This window comes from Salvia splendens, chromosome 5, assembly GCF_004379255.2.
Source record: "Salvia splendens isolate huo1 chromosome 5, SspV2, whole genome shotgun sequence".
Lineage (NCBI taxonomy): Eukaryota > Viridiplantae > Streptophyta > Magnoliopsida > Lamiales > Lamiaceae > Salvia > Salvia splendens.
In genome coordinates, this window is record NC_056036.1 from 36,878,641 (window position 1) to 36,903,298 (window position 24,658).

General features: G+C 42.5%; 1 protein-coding gene, 2 long non-coding RNA genes and 1 pseudogene across 3 annotated transcripts; 2 read left to right on the forward strand and 2 right to left on the reverse strand.

Annotated features, from left to right (window-relative positions):
- The first annotated feature begins 1,979 nt into the window (after positions 1-1,979).
- LOC121805507 lies at positions 1,980-3,756 on the forward strand. The gene has a single exon (XM_042205393.1). The coding sequence runs from the start codon at positions 2,071-2,073 to the stop codon at positions 3,508-3,510; it is 1,440 nt and encodes a 479-aa protein (XP_042061327.1). The 5' UTR covers positions 1,980-2,070; the 3' UTR covers positions 3,511-3,756.
- Positions 3,757-8,426: 4,670 nt separating this feature from the next.
- Positions 8,427-22,999, reverse strand: LOC121804230 (annotated as a pseudogene).
- On the reverse strand, positions 18,044-19,540 carry LOC121802731. Its single transcript, XR_006050840.1, has 2 exons — positions 18,856-19,540; positions 18,044-18,199 (listed from the first exon to the last, which is right to left on the reverse strand). It is a non-coding gene; the product is annotated as an uncharacterized LOC121802731 (long non-coding RNA).
- On the forward strand, positions 18,215-20,617 carry LOC121802732. The gene is made up of 2 exons (XR_006050841.1): positions 18,215-18,604; positions 20,375-20,617. It is a non-coding gene; the product is annotated as an uncharacterized LOC121802732 (long non-coding RNA).
- Positions 23,000-24,658: the final 1,659 nt, after the last annotated feature.

The window sequence follows — 24,658 nt, forward strand, 5'->3', positions numbered from 1 at the left end:
GGCGACTTCAAGCATTTCAGCATCTGGGCGCTCTTGAGGGACAAACAGAAGTTCCAAGGCGGGATTCTGCACACCGGTGCGGCGAAGAGGACGAAGACCACCGACACTGGTGGTTACACGACCAGCGAAAGCGGAACTTGTCCGGTGGACCTCAACCAGACGTGCACGGGGAGGAGACTTCCGGCACACCGATGTCCTCCCGGCGGCGTCCCATAGGCGTCAAGGCTGCGAAGAACAAGGGGAAGGCGAAGGCGACATCCTCCTCCCCCCCCATCGCTGATCCCGATCCCGACCCCGGCGGCACTTGCCTACTCGGAGTTGGCAACGGCCTCGATGGTGCGGACGTTGTTGGACACACACAACGCCCTCATGACGTGTACGGATCCGGTCAGAGCCGAATACCTCCAGGGTTGATCGATGAGCTGTGACGGAAATTGGGAATTTTGTAGAGTAGAACTTTTTTTTATTTCTAATCCATGTAACTTTTTTTAATCAATGTAGTATTTGCCGTTTTTCATTTAATCGTTGTTTTTTTAATTAATTTGTATTTATATATTTGAAAACATTTAAATTAATTAACAAAACAATAGGAAAACCTATAGGGCGCCCCACGTGGAAGAGTAGGAGGATAAAATGCTGACGTGGCGGTGCATAGGGCGGGCTTTAGGGCACCCCTTAGGGCGCGTCACTGGCCTTAGGGCATTAGCAATGGGGCGCCCTATGGCGCGCCACGTCAGCAGTTTTATCCTCCTACCTCCCCACCTGCAGTGGGGCGCCCTAAGGCACGCCCTATAGCGCGCCACGTCATCATTTTTTTAATATTTACAAAATCCATACGAATTTTAAAAAAATAATACATTAAAATACGAATTTCATAAACTTCATTTCATTTAATAAAAATTAATACATTACAATGCGAATTAAAAAAAAACGCAAACTCAGCGACGGCGGTTACGAGCCCACACTTCTTCAATCATGTCACTCATGAGCTGTGCATGCTCCTGTTGGTTGCGCATTGAGGCATGTCTAGATAGAACCTCTTCGAAGCCTAACGGTAACCCTCTATCGGGTGTGTTGGTCGATATGCCGGAAGAGCTAGATGCACGGTCGTCTTCATTCCAGTCGGTGATGCTTCCGCCTTCACTCTCGGCTATCATGTTGTGCATGATTATGCACGCATATATGACATTTGCGCATAGCATGCCGCCATGGCCTATTCAACAGCTGCATCTAATGCTTCGTCAAGCGAACCACCGGATTCAGACGAACTAGAACTATTGGTGTCGTCGTCGAGATTCATTTTGGTTGGATGTAGAGATAGAATATGCAAAGAGATAGTCGATATGTTCGTATGCACAACTGAATGAGAAACGAGATTTAAATAGAAAATCAAAACCGCGTGCCATCGTCCGCGTCGATCGTCCGCGACCTCCACAATGGGGCGGACGATGGCGCGGACGATGGCCATCGTCAGCGCTATCCTCCGCGACCGAAGTATAGGGCGCGACTATCGTCCGCGCCCTATGGCACGCACCCGCAATGGGTGCGGACGATGGATGGCGCGGACGATGCGCGCCATCGGGCGTGCCATCGTCCGCTCATTGCGGATGCTCTTAGTTTGTGACCAATGTTTGAGAAATTACTAACCACATCGGGTCACCTCGGGAAAAGTGGACTTAGTACATTTACAATTTGGGTTGCAATTGTCTACTATAATTGTTCCATAACTTCATTGAAAGTTGGTTATTAACGGTTAACCAATTAATCGACGATTGGTTGGATAATTGACCTAAACTTTCGTACAATTCCAATGATATGTTTTGGGGTTTCGATTGTTGATTGATCAACTGATCAATTTGGTTATAAATTTAATTTGACTTGAGTAGTCTAAATTCAAACTGGAGTATTGACCTTCAAAATTGTACTAGTCATTTTAAATTGGATTTAGTATAGCAAACAGAAATTGGATTTGGGAAAAACACAAAAAAGGCATATCTAGACTGGATATCGAAGAATGGTTATGGAGTGCTTGATGACCAAAGCCTTATCCAAATCCAACTCGCACAAAAAATGTCAGTCGCTTTGCTCTCATCCCTCCCGTTTTCTTCCCCAATCCATTTTCCCTCTTCCAAATTCAAATCTTTCAGGCCTCCCAACGCCACCCCATCGCAAATCTCCCCGCTCAATCCACCCCCCTCTCCTTCTCAATCCCCCGACAAGACCGGCGTCATCGTTATCGGCGCCGGCCTCGCCGGCTTAGCCGCCGCGACTCATCTCCAGGCCAAGAACATCCCTTTCCTCCTCCTCGAAGCCTCCGACGCCGTCGGCGGCCGCGTCCGGACCGATTTCGTCGACGGCTTCACTCTCGATCGCGGCTTCCAGATCTTCATCACGGCATATCCCGAAGCTCGGAAGCTTCTCGACTACGATGCCCTCGATCTCCAGAGGTTTTACTCCGGCGCTAAGGTGTTCTTCGGCGGCCGCTTCCACACCGTAGCGGATCCCCGGCGGCATTTCTCCGATTCGCTCCAGTCGCTCGCGAATCCGATCGGTTCTCTGATTGACAAATTTTTAATCGCGCTGACGATAATTAGGGTTCTGAGCAAGTTTGATTTTGATATTCTGACAGCCGATGAGGTGGAGACGATTGAATTGCTGAGGAGCATCGGATACTCCGATTCGATTCTGGACCGCTTCTTCCGCCCCTTTTTCGGCGGGATATTCTTCGACAGGGAGCTCGAAACCACTTCCAGATTATTCGATTTCGTTTTCAAATGCCTCGCGCTCGGCGACAACACTCTCCCGAGGAACGGCATCGCCGCAATCCCTGAGCAATTGGCCGCGAAACTGAATCCGAGCTCGATCGTGTTGAATTCTAGGGTAATTTCGATCGATCACGAGTCGGAAGAGGGAGTAGTCGTGAATCTACAAAGTAGGGAGTCGTTGAGGAGCGATCTCGGAGTGATACTCGCAATCGAAGAATTCGAAGCCGCCAGCATTCTAACCGGAAAAACAGAGGCCAAACTGCCGGCGCGAAGCACAATTTGCCTGTATTTCTCGGTGGACGAGGAGAAGGTTCCGGTGAAGGAGCCGGTTCTGCTTCTGAACGGGTCGGGTCGGGGCATAGTGAACAACATGTTCTTCGCAAGCAATGTGGCACCATCATACGCCCCCGCCGGGAAGGCACTGGTGTCGGTGTCACTGATCGGTGTGTATAGTGGGGTGAGGGAGGAGGAGCTGGTGGAGCGTGTGGTGAAGGAGCTGTCGGATTGGTTTGGGGAGGCGGCGGTGGCTTGGTGGAAGTACCTGAGGATGTATAGGGTGGAGTTTGCGCAGCCGAACCAGAGGCCGCCGACGAATTTGCTGAAGGAGGCGAGGGTGAGGGTGAAGGGCGGGGGATTGTATGTGTGTGGGGATTATGTGACTCATGCGACATTTGATGGGGCATTGCTCTCTGGGAGGAGGGCTGTCGAGGCCCTGCTGAAAGATCGAGCAGCGGTTGGACTTTGATGCTTTGATCTTTCACTGTGATTTCTCGACGGCAGCTCTCTTTCCTCCGGGTTAGGGAGGGTTTCATTTTTTAAAGTGAGAAACGATTTTTATGGTATATATTTTGTAGTATTTGTGTTAACATTTAAAACAACAAGATGGATTTTTGTAAGAGTGACTAAAAATAGTTTTGTATAGCAAATGAACTATCACAGATGGTGGAATTAAGAAGGTTGGATTAAAGATCAGAACAAGTTGAAAGGAAAAGTTTTGGAACTATATCTAGTTCGGGACAGAAATCAGAATGCCCAACCCAATCTGGCTGGGTGGCAATAGCATCCTATCCGGCCAGATGAACTGCCTATTTTGAGACAAACATCGGGTGACTTTTTTCCCATACTTTAACGGTCGGGTGAACGTCCCAGTTTGCATGAATTTGGCCAGAGACTTCAACCTCATCAGATGGCTCTCTGCCTATATTCTGTCCAGAGAGTGCGAATTTCAGTTTTACCTTATTTTGGGAGCAATTTTTCACATCATATGAAAATTTTCAAAAAGAAGAGAAATGTTCACAACAATTGCAATTCCTCAAGTGACACAGCGATTTCCTGATATTTTGTGTTTGTATTGTTCGTGATTTCATTAGATCGATTATTTAGTTGTTTTACTTTGAGTTCTAAATATTCCATGTTTGTGATCATCATCTTTGCTTTCTATAGTTATAATTTGTGTTACAAGTATGTTTCTAAATTGATCCTGAACTCTCAAGTCAAGGAGACAAATACAATTATCAACTGGCTATGTTCCACTTCTGCTCAATTTGACAACTTCTCTATTATGCATTTCCATCTTTTTTCACGCACATATCTACGTATCTCTATTTCACTTCATGGAATTCCATAGTACATCATTTCCAGTCCTTGTAAGTTGTACCGAGTTATCATCTGGATTTGTAGGCAATCATATTCGGTAAGAATTTAAGTCCAAAGAAGATGTGAAAGTCAATAATTTGGCTACTGGAAATGATTCGACAGCTAGTTCTCCTACAATAGAGACAAGGCTCGCCGACCTTTTAGATAGTAGTACAATGTATGTAGGTTTCCCCTTCATCCGAAAGGATTTAAATTTTTAAAAATTAAACCAACATCCAAAAATCTTACTCCCTCTGTCCCCTATTAATTGTCACTTTTTGACCGGACATGAGTTTTAAGAAAGGTAAAGAAAAGTTAGTTGAAAAAGTTAGTGGAATGTGGGACCCACTTTTTTATATTGGTTTTATAATAAAATGTGAGTTAGTGGAATGTGAGACCTACTTAGAGTTCTTTCTTTTTTTTTGTTCTAGGCTAGCAATAGAGTTCCATTTTAATGAAAGAGTGTAGTGTTCTTCCGACTTAGGGAGTGACGCATAACTGTTATGCGTCATTATTAATGAAACGCACAACCCTTATGCGTCTTCTGTTAGTGACGCACAACCATTATGCGTCGTTAAAGACGCATAACTGTTATGCGTCTTAGTGTAATGACGCATAACGGTTATGCGTCTTTTAGTCAGGTTTTAACAGCAGAAGGCAGAAACAGCGCACAGAATACACTTTCAATTCCTCTCTCGATTTCATGCGATTTCCGGTGATTTCCAACGTTTTCTCCATAAGATCCGGTAATTGTTCTTCAATTTAGCTACATTCATCATTATTCATGTTTATTTTTATTTCATTTGTTAGTTTTACCCAATTTATTAAATTAGGGCTTGTAGGAAAAATGTCCATAATTGTTGTTTTTTTAAATGTTTTTTATGCAGAAATCATTCAAGTATTTGTGAGTTTGTATTGGGGTGGTAGAGTAGTGCAACTACCACATATGGGTATTGGTTATGAACCACCTTGTGCGAGGAGCTCGATCATATTAAATTCATGTTTTTCTTATTCTGAATTGGTAGCAATGATCTGTGATGCGATGAGAATAGATATGAACCAACACACAATTGAATTATTATGGAAACAATGTATAGTCTTTGCTTCTGGTATGAGTTATACATGTTCTGTGATTTGCAATGATGAAAGTGTGATGTTTATGTTCAACAATGCTCAAAATTCAAGTGGGTGTATTGAATTATTTGTTGAGTATTCACCTTTGAAGAGTTTAGAAATCCCACCAGTTGTTGATTATGGTATTGGATCATCTGCGAGGGTTGAACAAATGAGCTTTGACTGTGGTATTGGATCATCTGCGTGGGTGGAGCATATGAGCTTTGATCGTAGTATGAATGAGCAGAGAGATGTTGTAGATGTTGCTGATATTGGTGTTGGATTGAATGATGAGGTAGATGTTGCAGATGATCTTGATGAGCCAAGGCCACTATCTGAGACAGAGCCATACCCCGATCTCAGTGATGGTAATGGTGCTGATGATGTTGATGGTAGTTCTGATGATGAGATAGTAGCATGTAAACCTGTTATGCAAGGTGAACAACCACTTCCGGAATACAATCCTAGGGGGTTTAGATTCTTTCGTGAATTACCAAGTCGTCCGTCTGGAGTATCTGATGATGTTGTTGATAATGAACATAGCCTTTTGTATTGGGATGAGAACGAGCCGCATCGGATTGTGTTGGGAATAAAATTTGATTCCAAGCTACATGTGAAGACTGCTATAACTATGTGGAATTTATGGAATGAAAAACAGTTTAAGGTCGTCGAGAGCAAATTAAGAAGGTGGCATGCCGTATGCAAATTTCCAGCAGGAACGACAGCAACAGGGGCAGGCATCATCAGCACCACCGACGCTGAAAAGACGAGGGAATGTAAGTGGGAGGTTTCAGTTACACAAAGGTCGCATGACGATATGTGGGAATTTAGGAAGTGGAAGAATCGGCATACTTGTGTAGGCCATCGTGTTAACAGAGATCATGCTAACTTTTCATCGGCAATGATTGCTCTGTTGATTTGACATCATGTGTGACAATGTGCCGATTTCAAGGTCTTCTCAATAATAGTTGATGTTCAAGACAGATTTGGTGTGTTAATCAGTTATGAGAAGGCATGGTATGCAAAGAGAAAGGCTATAGAGTTTGTATATGGTGGATGGGAGGAATCATTTAGGCAGTTGCCAAGCTACATGTTTGAACTCCAGTCACAGAATCTGGGCACAATTGTTGAGTGGAAGCACAACGAGCTGTTGAGTCAGAGGCGTACAATGGTGTTCAACTATGTTTTCTGGGCATTTGGGCCTGCAATACATGCGTTCCAGAAGGCAGCACCGGTGTTAACGGTAGACGGGACTCACCTCCGAGGAAGATTTAAAGGTAAGTTGCTTGTTGCTTGTGGTTTTGATGCTAACAAGACATGCTTGCCTATTGCATATGCTGTGGTGGATGAAGAAACCAACGACAGTTGGTCGTGGTTTTTGGATCATGTAAGAACTCATGTGGTGAAATACGAGAGGGAGGTGTGCATTATATCAGATAGGCATAAAGGAATCTTGAATGCAATGGAGTTTGAAATCATGACAAGGGCTCCGCAGATACACCACAAATTTTCTTTGCTACATGTGAGGGCAAATGTGTTGAAGAAGCACAAGGGCCCCAATGTGAAGGCCATTATATGGAAGTTGGGGGTCAGTACTCAGGAACGTAAATTTAGCAGAAGACGCATAAGTGCGTCGATAAGAAAAGACGCATAAGTGTTATGCGGCGCTAGGGAAAGACACATAAGTGTTATGCGTCATTTAAGAAAGACGCACAATGCTTATGCGTCACTAAATAAAGACGCATAATTCTTATGCGTCATTTAAAAAAGACGCATGATGGTTATGCGTCTCTATTAACGACGCATAACGGTTATGCGTCACTCCCTGAGTCGGAATACAATTAAAACGCTTCATTAAAATGGAATTCCATTAACATGCATTACCAAAAAAAGAATTTTTCCGACCTACTTACCATATATGGTAAAAATGAAGTGTAACAATTATTAAGAGACGGACCGAAATGGAAAAGAGTGACAATTAATCGGGGACGGAGGGAGTATTTTGTTTTAACTTTATAATATTAAACTTAAATAAACAGGAATGACAAAGAAAGATAAATGAATTAATCACAAAGTTAGCTTCAACACAAGTTATTACTATCACTATTGCACAAATTAATGTGCTCATTGTTAAAGATCAATATAAGAAATGTGTACTCAATTCGATACTATTTGTATCTACATTTATGGGCAATGTCAAGCCATAGATTTCTCTTTGTCGCACAGTTCATAATGAGAGAACTAACTCCATATATAGACAATAGTATAAAGAACAATAATCCTGATTACGCTATCATAAGGAAATACTGTCATATTAGGAAACAAATCTCCCCTCAAATTGAGCCAATTTCAATCATCAAAGAGAAGTTGTGTTATAGTAGCTCGAAGGCTAATGAGAAGTCATGTTGTCATGTTCACAATTAACATACTCCAAGCTAAGGAGTAGTCTCATTATATTCTCAATGCATTTGTAACAAAAAAAATTCACGTGTCTTCCACAGTTCAATGGCCAATGCATGTCATGCAACACCACAAATACACGGACAAATAATGCCAAAAATCCTCCCTTTATCCTATTCCATTCTCTCGACAATATCAACACAAATACAATTATACATGCATGAGGATTTAATTTATTATTAATAAAAAATGCATAATAATCTAAAACCTAAGCTTCTCTAATAATTGAGCTAGTCATGATTAATGACATTGACTTTTCCTAGTCACGATATCATTAATTATAAAAAAATTACAATATTGTAAGAAATTAGTTCATATGCAAAACCACGTTGAGTAAAAGTTCACACACCTCAATATTGAAACTGATATACTCCTACTATAGTAGTAAAACGCAAAGCATAAAAAAGTGAAAATGATAACTATGTATGGTATAGATGTATTATCCAATATGATTCAACTAAAAGAGGAGCAAACACGCCTAATCTGGCCCGTCCACACTCCAATCCTCCCCAGTTTGATCATCGAAGCAGCGAATCGGTCTCGAACGACGGGCCAGGGAAAGCCCGAAATAGGAGTCGACGGCACGCTTCGTCGCCTCATCTTGATAGAGGGCCGCATCGGATTGCAGCACAGCCGTTCCACTCCTTATGTTTCCCAGTATTTGCTTGTCAAACACCTTCTCGCTGCCTCTGTCCATCGCCAAACGCACATTCACGTCTCCATTTTTCGGGCACACCGACTTCAGCTCCGGCAGAAATCCCGGGTTTATGGAGGGGTCCGAGCCCCCGTTGGTCGGAAATTCGTACAGCCTCTGGTTCACGAAGAAGCTCGCCGTGGTGCCGATTGTGTGCGCACCTTCAAATTGTTGCATGCATTAATTTATTGGGCCTATTGATACATATTAACATTTACTCCCCTAGGGGTGTGCATTCGGGTTTCGGTTCGATTTTTTGTCAAAACCGAACCAAAACCGAAAAACCGAATTTAGTTCAAAATCCAAACTGAACCGAACCCGAAAAACCGAAACCGAAAAACCGAAAACCGAACTTAAAAAACCGAAAAACCCGAACAAAACTGAAAAAACCGAAAAACCCAAAAAAATAAATATAATATTAATATATATATGTTTGTGTAATTTATTTTATTTTATATATACTAATAGAATATTTATATATAATATAAAATTAATAATACATATAATATATATAATATAATAGAATTTATTAAAAGAATATACTATATATTATATATAATATAATATATTAAATTAATAGAATATATATGTAATATAAAGTATTTCTCTAGCACCTAAAAAGGTAAGTAACAACAAACATAAGTTTCTTTTTTTTTCTTCTTCTTTCTACACATGCTTGTAGGCAAGACTTTAGCCCAACCAAGAACTAGAAAATTTAACTATGACAAAGAACATAAGGATAGCAAATCCTAGCACTAACAACCACCAAAATCGTGACTTTCACCTATTTACATGCTTCAAACACCAAAAATCTTACATATGTATGAGTTAACAAAGTAAAAATCTAGAGAAAACTAGGATTTCATTTCTTACCAAATGGAGGAGGTGGATGGCGTTTGTGGTGTTGTCGGAGAATGGAGTCAGTGGTCGCAGAGTGTGGGGGGAGGCTGGCGGTGGTGAAGCAACGGCATAGGGGAGATGCCGGAGCCGCCGCTTGTGCATGCACAGCGGCGGCAGCGACACGCACGGCGGCTGGGGAGGGCCTCGGCGACGGTGGATGAGGCGGATCCGCAGTGGTGGTGGCGGCGGTACTGCGACGAGAGAGAGAGAGAGAGAGAGAAGAGAGAGGCCGGCGGCGGCGGGTGGTGGTACTGAGGCCGGCGGCGGCGGGTGGTGGTACTGAGGCCGGCGGTGGTGGGATTGGCGACAGTGGCAGAAACGTGGGAGAAAGGGGGGGTTGCTGCTGTGAATTTGGGAATTGAGGGAAGAAGACAAGGGTAGGGTAGTTTGTAGATGGGTTTCCTACTTTGGGCTCATGAACTAATTAAATGGGTAATATAATTTATTCGAGCCCAACTACAATTAGAGCCCAACTACTTCAAATTAATTTGAGACTTCAAGGCATAGTATATTGTGAGGCCCATTCCGAAATTAAATTAATTAGGGCCTAAGAATAAAATGGTTAAGTAAGCTAAAATAATTAGTTGTGACCCAAAATTTGTTTTTAAGAATAATTAGTAAAGTATAGAACACCATTTTTTTTTAATTTTAATTAGACCCAATCTAGCGAACGAAGTAGTAATAAATAGTGTAAGTTTTGGAGATGTTGTAATAATAATAATACTAATAAAAGTACTAATGTTAATCATAATAACCATAATAAATATATATATATATAATAATAATGATAATAATAGTAATAATATAATAACAATAATAGATTAGTTAAACCTTGAGTTTTCTTTCTTATTTAATTAGATTAGTTTAAAACTAAATTAGTATTTTTCCTATTGTGTTGATTCAAAAAGGTTATCTCCGCAAGTAAGGTCGGAGTAAGAGATTCAAGTAAGGAAAGTAAGCGATCAAGGTGAGCTTTCCTATACTAAAAATACAAATCGTATTTTATGAAAACACGAACACATGTTCATGATTTTTAAAAATGTTGTCTTGCCATAAATGTTTTGTGTATGATGCCTATCTGTTTGGCTAAGGCCAAGTGACTTATGAATGATGATATATGTGAATCGATTCGATTTTGAGTCCTGGTAGGGTGGTGTCCCTACTGGGAACCTCTGACCGTGAACGGCAGAGAAGGTGACCGAGGAAGGTGGCCACCTTCCCGGCACATGGAATCCTCTGACATGATGGGCAGAAAAGGTGACCGGGCGAGAACACCAACTCGACGGCACAATGTGAGCAGATATGGCTAAGTACAGGAAAAAGGGCCCAATATGAATATTTTAGTAAGCTCGGGTCTTTTCAATAAAACCCCGAGTGTTACTGTGACGATGGCTTGACAATATTTTCAATCGTATATTTTTTTTATTATTTTCGGCAATGTGTTCACTGAGAACTTTTGTACTCAGCCCTGCATATATTTCTAAATGTGCAGGTTGAGTCGTGGAAAGGGGGAGGGACAAGTGCTGTAGAAAGCAAGCTAGTACTAACTATGAATAAAACTCTCGGAGGTTCATGTCTCCACACATGGACCGCGTTCTTTTGTTTCCGCTATGCCGGTTAAAAGGAAATGCCTATTTTACTTTTGACTCTGATAAACAGGAGTTGTATAAACAGTCACTCGATTCTATATAATCGAGTGTATTTCGTTATAAGTATTTTCCCTGTTTGACTTTATTTTTGTGTGTCTCGTTCTGCTTTGGCTTTAATTCCCCCTAAATTATATCCCTGCTTCTTATAATCCCTCCTTAGTCACGGTTCCCCGGGTTATGCTATCCTTAGCTAACTGCGGTCGTGTCAGAGTGGTATCAGAACCGTCTTTCATGCTCTGAACCCGAGAGTCTTTTTCAATAATCTTTGGTCTAGCATTGTTCCGCTAGGCTTTTTCGTCTAACAAAAGAAACTTCCAGCACCTACCCCCAACACGCTCAACCAAAACAACGGTAAGTGATTATATTTTGAAAGCAAATGCGTTTTTTCTATTTTCTGAACTGTGTATTGAGTATTTTATACATAGCCTCGTCAGATCAGCAATCGTAAATTTGCCAACGCTTTCCTGAGCTAGGCAACAATACCAAAAACGTTATAACGAGCAGTTCCGAACGATAGTAAACATGTATGATGTGACGTAGAAGTGACTTTTAGGACTGCTTATAGTACCCAAATATAACATAGTTGGATACGACTCGTAGGAATGACCGAGCATCCGCATCATATCACGTTTACTTCTTTATATTTTATATGCATATTTACCTATCACGATACGAGGGGGGGAGGTTGACCGATGTAGGTTCTTTTGCAGATGGTTTATCCTACAGTCGAGGACATTCTCCTTGAGTACGTCACATTCGTGATACTCGTAGGAGAGGATCTTGGGATAGCTCTAGCACAGTTTAGGTGGCTCTGGGAGAGAGCGCACCCCTTTGGAGTGACTCACTATGACGGGATCCAGCGACTTATCAGACTTCTACCCTCGGATTGGGTAGGCTTTGCCATCGACCGATCCCGTGATTATATATTTTCTGTAGCCCCTTTCTTCGACTCTCTTGGTGATTTTCTCGAGTTCATCGGGGAGATTCACTCATGTTTTATCCTCTATGGCCAAGCACCGAGGGGGCCATATATGCGGCCGGGCGATCTAGCCCCGGTAGGAGACCCAGGAGTTCCGCAGCCAACAGACCTTCAGCCTGAGCCGGTCATCCCGCAGCCAGCAGATCCGCAGCCCGATCTGATTCTCCCACCTCTGCCCTCTCCACCGAGACGTCGGACTCGCGGAGAGTTTGAGGCTGGACCATCTCGTCCCCCTTTGGGAGAGGAGGAGGAGCCCTACCTAGTCAGCCCTGATCCCGCACCGAGCCTAGAGAGAGTAGGGTCGGCAAACACCGAGGCGAGAGAGTTACGAGCTGCAGCAGCCGAGAGGCGTATGAGGGGCAAGGCCCCCGCCACTCTTTCAGACGAGGATGAGTTAGTTGAGCAGAAGATCATAGTAGGCACCAGTCGCCTGCAGCCACTGCCCATTCCCTTTGAGGCATCTCCCGACGCACTGCCAGGAGCGACGAGGCGTACTATTCCGAGTCGCCACGAGTCTATATCACTAGAGCGTGGACCTGTCGCATGGGCTATACGCCATTGGGGAGCTGTGACCCGTGGACCACATCCTCCGGGTAGCACTATTGAGTCAGCTATTCTCCTTGATGAGAGTTCGGACGAGGAGGAACCAGAGGAAGGTGAGGGGGACCCGGGGACCGGTGCGAGTGCCACTGAGACACCAGCCTGATCGTTGACTAGATAGGGATGTCAGCTTTGTATATATGTGTATTCCAGAAACGGATCCGTTATGAGACCGTTCTGGTTCATGTTTTGACTAGCTATAGTATTTTGACATCACGGAAACATTCATGCGAGTGTTCTGTGGCTTGACATATTTTGACTAACATCTGTTTAGTAACAGATGTGATATTTTTGCGACACCAAGAATGGTTGTACGAAAGTCCTCAGTGGAGGCAATTTTTCCCTGTACATAAACTTTTATATGTATATATACATGTTTTACTTTCTGTCTTTAGCAGAATCTGATAATGATTGTTTGAATAAATTGAAGTTCTCTACCCTCCTAATCGTTAAGATCTTTCTAACAATAGTAACTTATAAGAAAATGTTTTATCAATAGAAAATGCCGCCAATGATAGTCGGGCGACCCCGAGGAAGAGGAAGAGGACGTGGTAGAGGGCCGCACCCCGAGCCTGAGAGACAACGCGTAAACCCTCCGCCACCATCTCCACCTCGATCACCTTCACCCCCCCTGCCCCGACAGTGGATAGAACTGTCGTTAACACCTTTCTGAAAAAGAAGCCGCCAACATTTGACGGAAAAGGCGACCCCGCTGAAGCGGAATCGTGGATACGTGCGCTCGAGCGCCTGTTTGACTTACTGCAATGCACTGACGATGAGCGTTTGATTTGTGCCTCACTCCAACTGACTGGGTCAGCAGATTATTGGTGGGAAGCCCGCAAAAAGATAATGACCCCGCAGCAGCTAGAGGACCTAACTTGGGATCAGTTCAAGACATGAATCTACGACAAGTACATCCCCAAGAGCTATAAAAAGCAAAAAGAAACAGAGTTCTACAACTTGAAACAGAGACGAATGTCAGTGACAGAATATGATCGCACTTTCTTTGACCTGTCCAGGTACGGAGCTGATCAAGTGGATACGGATGAAAAGATGTCCGAGAAATTTTGCACTGGCTTGAGGCACGAAATAAGAGTAGCATTGGCTAGCCGTGGCGGACTACCATATTCCGAAGCTCTAAAACTGGCCTTAGACATCGAAGCTGCATTGCCTAAAGAAAGACCTGCACCCAACCCTACAAATATGTCCCTGCAGACCTCGTCCCAAGCCCCAAGGGATAAAAGGAAGTGGGAAGGGAATCAGAACCAGTGGGGACAAAAGAAGCCATGGCACGGACCACCCCAACCACAAAATTTTGCAAGACAACCTACCTTTAACCCTCCAGGAAACTTTCAGCCAAGAAACCCCATTTGCCCCAAATGTAACAAGCCCCACATCGGAATTTGCGGGGCTAGAAGGATGACTTGTTACACTTGTGGAAGAAATGGCCACATCGCCAAGTACTGTCGAAGTGGACCCCCGGGAAGGAGTGCACCAACTAACCAGCCAGCACAACGTCAACACCTGCGAGCTCTACCGGCAGACACCCAGAACCACCAGGCCCCGCATCCACAACGACCGAGCCTCTCAACACAAGCCAGGGCATATGCATTGGGACGAAACCAGCAGAGCAACAACCATGGGAATCTGGCAGGTATGGGCACCCTACTGAACGTACCTATTGTCCTATTGTTTGATACTGGTGCTTCGCACTCCTTCATATCAACTTCGTGTGTAAGCACTTTAGAACTCACACCAGAACCAGCCGAACCTAGAGTAACGGTGTCCTCGCCTGTAGGAGGAATTCTAGAAATCACACAAAAATGCTCGAATCTAGAAATCATGCTCGGAGAACGTAAGGTTATTGCTAATAACTTGGGGGTCATGAAAATGGAAGATGTTGATATTATACTAGGGATGGAATGGTTAACCAAGAACCATGCCACCATCAAGTGCAACGAAAGACAGATTTCCTTTCAAACTCCAGGAGAAGGGCGAGTTGAATTCCATGGAATCACGATGAACAAGCGCAAATCCATAATTTCGGCCCTACAGGCAGCTGCACTTGTTAGAAAAGGATGTCCCGCCTACCTCGTCTACTTAAGTGAAGAACAGAATGAAAAAAAAAAGATTGAGGATGTGGAGATTGTATGTGAATTTCCAGACGTGTTTCCTGACACGCTGCCCGGGTTACCCCCAGACAGACAGCTGGAATTCACCATCGATTTAGAACCAGGAGCCGCGCCAATCTCAAAAGCGCCGTACCGAATGGCCCCAAAGGAACTGGGAGAGCTCAAATTACAACTACAAGAACTGTTAAACCTGGGTTTCATCAGACCCAGTGTGTCGCCATGGGGAGCTCCTGTGCTTTTCGTCAAAAAGAAGGATGGAACCTTGAGGATGTGCATAGATTACCGAGAACTGAACAAGGTGACACTCAAGAATAAATACACATTGCCAAGGATAGATGATTTATTTGACCAGCTTAAGGGGACCAGTATATTTTCTAAGATTGACTTAAGGTCCGGATACCATCAACTGAAGATCCGGTCTGAAGACGTACCCAAGACAGCTTTTCGCACCAGGTACGGTCACTACGAGTTTGTAGTAATGCCTTTTGGATTGACCAATGCCCCTGCGGTGTTCATGGATTTGATGAATCGCATTTTCCACCCATATCTCGACAAATTCGTCCTGGTCTTCATAGACGACGTCCTCATCTACTCGAAGAATAGATCGGAACACGCTGAGCATCTAAGAACTATCCTCGAAACGTTGAGGACCGAGAGACTCTATGCTAAATTCAGCAAGTGCGAGTTTTGGCTCAATGAGGTTAATTTTCTTGGACACATAGTAACGGCAGAAGGAATTCGGGTAGATCCAGCGAAGGTAGAGGCCGTACAAAACTGGAAATCCCCAACCAACCCGAACGAAATTCGGAGTTTTCTAGGACTGGCTGGCTACTACAGAAGATTCATCGAAGGGTTCTCAAAGATTGCCAGGCCAATGACGCAACAACTCAAAAAGGGCATCAAGTTTGTGTGGACCCCTGAATGCGAAGCTAGCTTCCAACTGCTAAAAGAGAAATTAACCACTGCCCCCGTGTTAGCCGTGCCAGAACCAGGAACAAATTACGTGGTCTACACAGATGCTTCGAAAAATGGACTCGGGTGCGTTCTAATGTAGAACGGGAAGGTGATAGCTTATGCGTCAAGACAACTCTGACCCCACGAACTGAATTACCCCACCCACGATCTGGAATTAGCAGTTGTAGTGCATGCACTGAAAATTTGGAGACACCACCTATATGGGATTAAATGTGAGATTTTCACTGACCATAAGAGTCTGAAGTACTTTTTCGAACAAAGGGATCTAAACATGCGGCAGAGAAGATGGCTCGAGCTGGTAAAGGATTACGATTGTAGCATAAACTACCATCCTGGCAAAGTAAATGTGGTAGCTGACGCACTGAGTCGAAAGTCTCAACAACTAGCTTGTTTGGCCACCCGGGAGGAAGCACTAATACGGGAATTCACCAAGATGAGAATAGAAATAGTACAAGCACCGGAAACAGTGGAAGTAAAAATCGCAACTTTGGTGCTGCAACCCGACTTGAGAAAACGAATAATTGACGCCCAAAGACATGACGAAGCGCTGGAGAAAATACGAATGAAAGTGCGAACCAGTGAGCAAAGCAATTATAGGGAAGAGGCGGACAATGCCCTCACTTTTGAAGGAAGACTGTGTGTACCAGCCAAACCGGACCTAAGGAACGAAATATTGATCGAGGCACACGACACTCCGTATACCGCCCATCCGGGAAGCACAAAAATGTACCAGGATCTAAAAAGAGAATTTTGGTGGGACGACATGAAAAGAAGCATCGCAACATTTGTCGAGAGATGTCTAACTTGCCAACGAGTCAAGGCATTACACCAACGACCTTACGGGAAATTACAACCCTTAGAAATTCCCGAGTGGAAATGGGAACACATCGCCATGGATTTCGTGACAGGCCTGCCAAGATCCAAGCGCGGAAATACTGCCATTTGGGTAATCGTTGATCGACTCACGAAAAGTGCTCATTTTATCCCTATTCCCATCACGTATGGATCCGAGAAACTAGCACAGTTATATGTATGGGAAATCGTGCGTTTGCATGGAGTACCTGTGTCTATCACGTCAGACCGAGACTCAAGGTTTACATCCAAATTCTAGCAAAGCATGCAAAGAGAAATGGGTACGAGATTAAACTTCAGCACCGCATTCCACCCCCAGACTGACGGGCAATCCGAAAGGACAATTCAAACCCTGGAAGATATGTTAAGGGCCGTCGTACTCGATAGAGGAGAAAGCTGGGAATCCATCTTGCACTTGGTAGAGTTTGCCTATAACAATAGTTATCAAGCCACCATCAACATGGCACCTTACGAGGCGCTGTATGGAAGAAAATGTCGGTCTCCACTCTATTGGGATGAAGTAGGGGAGAGAAAAGTTTTAGGTCCAGAATCCGTGGCAGAGATGATTGAAATCGTGAGATAAATCCGGAGTCGGATCAAGGAAGCGCAAGACCGGCAAAAATCTTACGCCGATGAGCGTCGAACTGATTTGAAATTTAACATTGGAGAGAAGGTCTTCTTGAAAATATCCCCTTCCAAAGGAATAACTAGATTTGGACTCAAAGGTAATCTAAAACCACGATTCATTGGACCCTATGAAATTCTGGAGGAAGTGGGCCCAGTAGCATATCGCTTGGCTTTACCACCCAACTTTGGGAACGTACACAACGTATTCCACGTCTCCCAACTTCGGAGGTACGTGTTCGACCCAAAACATGTGATTCGCCACGAAGAAATCGCTCTAGAGCCTGACCTGAGTTATAAAGAAAAGCCGGTAGAAATACTAGATTGAAAGGTGCAGCAGCTTCGGAATAAGTCGATTACTACAGTGAAGGTGTTGTGGAAAAATCACGGACATGAAGAGGCAACATGGGAGCTAGAAGAGAAAATGAAGGAGAAATATCCCGAGCTTTTTGTCTAAATACTTCCTAAATTTCGGGACGAAATTTCTTTTAAGAGGGGTAGTATGTAACGGTCGCTAAGCCGATGCTATTAGAAACAATAGTATTAGCTTGATTATCTATATAAGTGACTTCTATGTGTTTAAATCCGAACTATGATAGATTGGTGTTGTTGTTTGTTTTAACGTTAGGCAAGTAAATAGAACACGTAAATATATTACACCTATATAATAAATTTTAAATAAATAAATAAAGTCCCATAATTAAAATTTTAATGTCCGATACACCCAATAAAAGTTCGAGAAAATTTATTTATACATTGTATGTTTAAAAAAAAACGGGTACTTTAACACGGACAGCCACGAGCTTGAACCGAGTCCTTTCCTGCACCAAATTAAACAATAAATATATACAAGTAATATAATAAAAGAAATTTAACATAAAGAAAGGAGTAGATAGACTCGATCAAGAAAAGAGCAGATTTTTTTCGACATAGCAATAAATGCAATTAATGTTGCATGAAGTGGGTGATCAGAGTGATTTCATTCTCTCTGCTAAAAGAATATTTGGGGGATTTTATTTAACCACTTGTTATACTCCTATATATATATATATATATATATATATATACTTACCAACCAATCATCACTTTCACTACCCCACCACCAATCAAACAACCCACCCCTCTGAATTACTCCCTTCAAAGCAGAAAAAAAAAAGAAGAAGAAAGAGGAAGTAACCTTCACAGTAGAAAGCTTGCAGTAAAGTATTTCTCTAGCACCTAAAAAGGTAAGTAACAACAAACATAAGTTTCTTTTTTTTTCTTCTTCTTTCTACACATGCTTGTAGGCAAGACTTTAGCCCAGCCAAGAACTAGAAAATTTAACTATGACAAAGAACATAAGGATAGCAAATCCTAGCACTAACAACCACCAAAATCGTGACTTTCACCTATTTACATGCTTCAAACACCAAAAATCTTACATATGTATGAGTTAACAAAGTAAAAATCTAGAGAAAACTAGGATTTCATTTCTTACCAAATGGAGGAGGTGGATGGCGTTTGTGGTGTTGTCGGAGAATGGAGTCAGTGGTCGCAGAGTGTGGGGGGAGGCTGGCGGTGGTGAAGCAACGGCATAGGGGAGATGCCGGAGCCGCCGCTTGTGCATGCACAGCGGCGGCAGCGACACGCACGACGGCTGGGGAGGGCCTCGGCGACGGTGGATGAGGCGGATCCGCAGTGGTGGTGGCGGCGGTACTGCGACGAGAGAGAGAGAGAGAGAAGAGAGAGGCCGGCGGCGGCGGGTGGTGGTACTGAGGCCGGCGGCGGCGGGTGGTGGTACTGAGGCCGGCGGTGGTGGGATTGGCGACAGTGGCAGAAACGTGGGAGAAAGGGGGGGCTGCTGCTGTGAATTTGGGAATTGAGGGAAGAAGACAAGGGTAGGGTAGTTTGTAAATGGGTTTCCTACTTTGGGCTCATGAACTAATTAAATGGGTAATATAATTTATTCGAGCCCAACTACAATTAGAGCCCAACTACTTCAAATTAATTTGAGACTTCAAGGCATAGTATATTGTGAGGCCCATTCCGAAATTAAATTAATTAGGGCCTAAGAATAAAATGGTTAAGTAAGCTAAAATAATTAGTTGTGACCCAAAATTTGTTTTTAAGAATAATTAGTAAAGTATAGAACACCATTTTTTTTTAATTTTAATTAGACCCAATCTAGCGAACGAAGTAGTAATAAATATGTAAGTTTTGGAGATGTTGTAATAATAATAATACTAATAAAAGTACTAATGTTAATCATAATAACCATAATAAATATATATATATATATATAATAATAATGATAATAATAGTAATAATATAATAACAATAATAGATTAGTTAAACCTTGAGTTTTCTTTCTTATTTAATTAGATTAGTTTAAAACTAAATTAGTATTTTTCCTATTGTGTTGATTCAAAAAGGTTATCTCCGCAAGTAAGGTCGGAGTAAGAGATTCAAGTAAGGAAAGTAAGCCATCAAGGTGAGCTTTCCTATACTAAAAATACAAATCGTATTTTATGAAAACACGAACACATGTTCATGATTTTTAAAAATGTTGTCTTGCCATAAATGTTTTGTGTATGATGCCTATCTGTTTGGCTAAGGCCAAGTGACTTATGAATGATGATATATGTGAATCGATTCGATTTTGAGTCCTGGTAGGGTGGTGTCCCTACTGGGAACCTCTGACCGTGAACGGCAGAGAAGGTGACCGAGGAAGGTGGCCACCTTCCCGGCACATGGAATCCTCTGACATGATGGGCAGAGAAGGTGACCGGGCGAGAACACCATCTCGACGGCACAATGTGAGCAGATATGGCTAAGTATAGGAAAAAGGGCCCAATATGAATATTTTAGTAAGCTCGGGTCTTTTCAATAAAACCCCGAGTGTTACTGTGACGATGGCTTGACAATATTTTCAATCGTATATTTTTTTTTATTATTTTCGGCAATGTGTTCACTGAGAACTTTTGTACTCAGCCCTACATATATTTCTAAATGTGCAGGTTGAGTCGTGGAAAGGGGGAGGGACAAGTGCTGTAGAAAGCAAGCTAGTAACTAACTATGAATAAAACTCTCGGAGGTTCATGTCTCCACACATGGACCGCGTTCTTTTGTTTCCGCTATGCCGGTTAAAAGGAAATGCCTATTTTACTTTTGACTCTGATAAACAGGAGTTGTATAAACAGTCACTCGATTCTATATAATCGAGTGTATTTCGTTATAAGTATTTTCCCTGTTTGACTTTATTTTTGTGTGTCTCGTTCTGCTTTGGCTTTAATTTCCCCTAAATTCTATCCCCGCTTCTTATAATCCCTCCTTAGTCACGGTTCCCCGGGTTATGCTATCCTTAGCTAACTGCGGTCGTGTCAATTGATTTTATAATAAAATATGAGTGAAGTAAGTTAGTGGAATGTGGGACCTATTTATCATTTATGATAAAAATAAAGTGTGACAATTAAGTTGGGACGAACCGAAATGGAAAATAGTGATATCTAAATTGAGACGGAGGGTGTAAAATATAATACTACTCCATACCAATAAGAATGACAAGATCTTGGGTGGTGAGCCCTTTAGCTAAAAACTTAGCTTTAAGCTTGGGGAATGGATCCCCTGCTGTGCTCTCACAGTACATTAAAATATTAATAAAATAAAATATTAATTATATATTTTTTTTTTATGTGTTGTGAGAGCACAGCACCACAGCAGTGGTGGGGAGCAATTCCCTTAAGTTTGTGAATGGAATCTGCAACATCAGGCATGTGAGCTGCCAGTGTGACGTTCGACACCAATCCATCTCTTCTGCCTGTTTGCACATCATACCATGGCCCTTGCGACTGAAAATATCATCAAATAATTACTCCCTTCTCTCTCTTTACCATTCATAATTAAGTAAAGCAAAAGAGAGAAGAATTAATTAATCAATTGGTAGTTACTAGGAAAACGGCATGGCAAGAATGTCGGAACAAGAGACGATGCCGGGGCAGGCGACTTCTAGCTGAGCTGTGGCGGTCTCTACGACATCGAAGCCTCGGACACCTTGATGTCCGAAGGCTCGCTTCTCGTCTGCTTCCGAGGCTGGATCGGGATCAAATTGAGTTTTACATAGTACTAGGCTAGATAACTCAAAATTGAATTGAGAGGTGGAAATGGAGGCGGAGCAAGGAGGGGAGGTTGTTGTGGTCGGAGATGGCTGATTGATGGACTACGTTGCGGACTATGGTCTCGGCGTTGGGGCAGCTATTGTTGTAGAAACCTACGATCACCTTCCCAATAAACAACTCAATATTATCACTCCAACTATTCTACTATAACTATAACCACCCATTTTTATTCGACTTTAACTTTAATTTTAACTTCAACAATATATATATATATATCTATCTATGTATTTATATATTGTATTAAGAGGGAGACGGAGAATGAGGAAGAACAGAAGAAGTGAGATGGTTTGTGTTGGATTGGGGAGAAGAAACAAAATAAGTAATTACGGGAGCTGAAATCGTGGCCTTTTATATGTAGAAAGATCACCAATAATTGTAGTTGAAGCCTCTAGATTTGCATCTTGTTTCATTGACTCCCCAACTTTTATTTAATGTTATTTATATCTCCTTGAATAACCGCAGTGAACTAACATGATTTTAAAATAAATTTTATAACCTACGAAATAGATAGAGACAAATAAGTAGTTGAAATATTGTTATCTAAATATATGTCTCTCTAAATTAAACTTGCCAAAAATAGAAATATACTAACTATTATTGACGTAATATTAACAATTTAAACATGACTAACAATTTAGACATGAATTTATTTAATATTATTCTTTAGTTATATGATATATATGGAAACAATTTGAGAATTTAACCCCTCCCGGATATATTTTCTTTCGCTTTATTAGGCACGATGTGAGGAATATATTCTGTAATGTATTTTTAGTAGTCTGAAATATTATAATTGTCATTTTTTCTTTTGCTTAATTAGGCACGATATATGTTTTTTTAAGTTTGATCTATATAAGTAATTGTCTTAACAAATAGAGAGTAAAAGCAATGCAAAGCAGGGTTGTGACAATGTGAAGGGGTAAACATTATTTTGAAGCATTTTATAGTAATTAATACACATACGTCAAAAAGATAGGAATAAGAAAAGTTGTGAGGTGTATAGCGCATGAAATAAAATTGGCAGCATTGTAATTCTAAATCGCAAGTGTCGAACTGGGTTACTGTATGTTTTTTTTATTGTTGTCTGCTTCTTGTAGTACTATAATTCTTGTTGTCTCATTAGCTATATATAGAAAAGAACGATATCTATACTATACGCCTCTTTCTTAGCTAAGCTGCTACGCATACTGAAATCGAACCGGTGGTTCAATTGCCTTTTCTTTATAGAAAAAATTTAGAGTGAATATTGTAAGATTTAGGCCGCCTCCTCCAGACATGGGTACAGGCTACCTCCCCCAGCTTCTAGGTCCAGGCCAGTGAACTCATCACCCTAAGGGGAATTAATCCCCAAGATGGGCCTCCCAGGGGTCGAACTCGTGACCTCCATGATGGACGCGGTATCCAGCGCCCTTTACCGCTAGGCCAAGGGGCTTGGATGTTACCAATAACAGTTACGGAAAGTGCCATTGCCACTTTCCCAACACGGCAGGCTCTTTCAACATCAACAATATGTTTAACGATACTTGTCGTATGTATCTTTAGTTTCTATCACGAATCCTCTAATTATTTCTTTCTAGCATTTTTTTATTGAAAATGGTACATCTCTCTCGGTGACATTGAACCTGAAAATCATCCTACAATTAGTAACAGTAATTTGAGCACCTAATGTCATGACTCAGGCTACGCCACTGTGGATAAATAATAAAAAAAACGATGAAAATCGTCTAAAAATCAGTGATTTGAACCAAAACCCGAAACAACCATTTTCTTTACCGAGTTCATGACATGCCGACATCCCTACCTCTGATCTGATGTCCTTTTTTTCATGTGTTAGCAAACTCAACAAAATGATTGAATTAAAACAACAAATTCTTAGATGGATTATAGTTTAATTAGAGTGGTTTGATTTGTTTTTTCCACCTCACCTAATAAACAACATCATTCACAAAAAAAGCAACCATGCACCAATCGTCCACCGCTGACACGGCGCTGCTCAATGCATCGAGCACGTCCGTTCCAGCGAGCAGGTGACGTGGTGTGCTGCGATTGGGCGTTTTCTACCACTTTTTATGCTCGATGCTTGAATTTTATTTTTTTTAAATCGTTTTTTAATTAAAAAAAACGAATAAAAATAAAAAAAATATATTTTTTCCACATCCTAAAAAAAATATATCCATTTTTTACCGTTTTCTACCTGTTTTTATTATTTTTTTTATTTTTTTCCGCCAAAAATACACATTTTCATCTATGAATACCGTCACTTTCACACCCAAAAATTCACACCACATTCTCTCATTTTCATTCTCATCTACATTCTCTCATTTCCATTCTCATCTACATTCTCTCATCTCCATTTCTTCCACACATACAACATAACAATGTCCGACCAAGGCGATCACCTTCCGAGCTCCCACGGTTGAAGCCCCGATTGGTTCGGTTCACAATCGTTTCCTAGTCCGGAAACGGAATATTCGGCCCATCCTCAAACCCAAAGTTCGGGCGTTCCGGGTGGCTATCGGCCATACCCAATCGACGACCAAGATGCCCCCGAAGGGTGATATGGGTGGACACCCGAGCCTAGAGCGAGGTCGACCGCCCCCTCCCAAACTCCGACTCCTTCTACTCGCGGTGTCCGCACACCGTACTCGCCGGCGGAGATGGAGCAATTGTTCAAGGCGTATTTGTCAATCTCCGAAGATCCGGAGGTTGGCACGAACTAATCCGGTGATCACTTTTGGTGGCGCATCTATCGCCGGTACAATGAAAACCGGCCGGAGGGAACAATCGAGCGCAACGAGAGTATGGTGCGCAACGCCATCTACCGAGCCAATGAAGAAATTAACAAGTTCCAGGGGTATTACCTCCAGAAAGAGCGGTCGGTGGGGAGCGGCCGGAGTGAGGTCGACATCATCAGTTCCACCATGTCGACCTACCAATCCATGAACTACAAGGCGTTCAAGTACCTCAACATTTGGCAGGAGACGCGGTCGCATCCGAAGTATAGGGGAGGCGTAACATCCTCTGCTCTAGCGGCTCCTCCAAACAGTCAAGGTCGGTATCCCTATCCGACTCCGGCTCCGAAGACGTGGTTAGCCAACTCGCCGGAGCTAACTTGGGTAGCCCCGA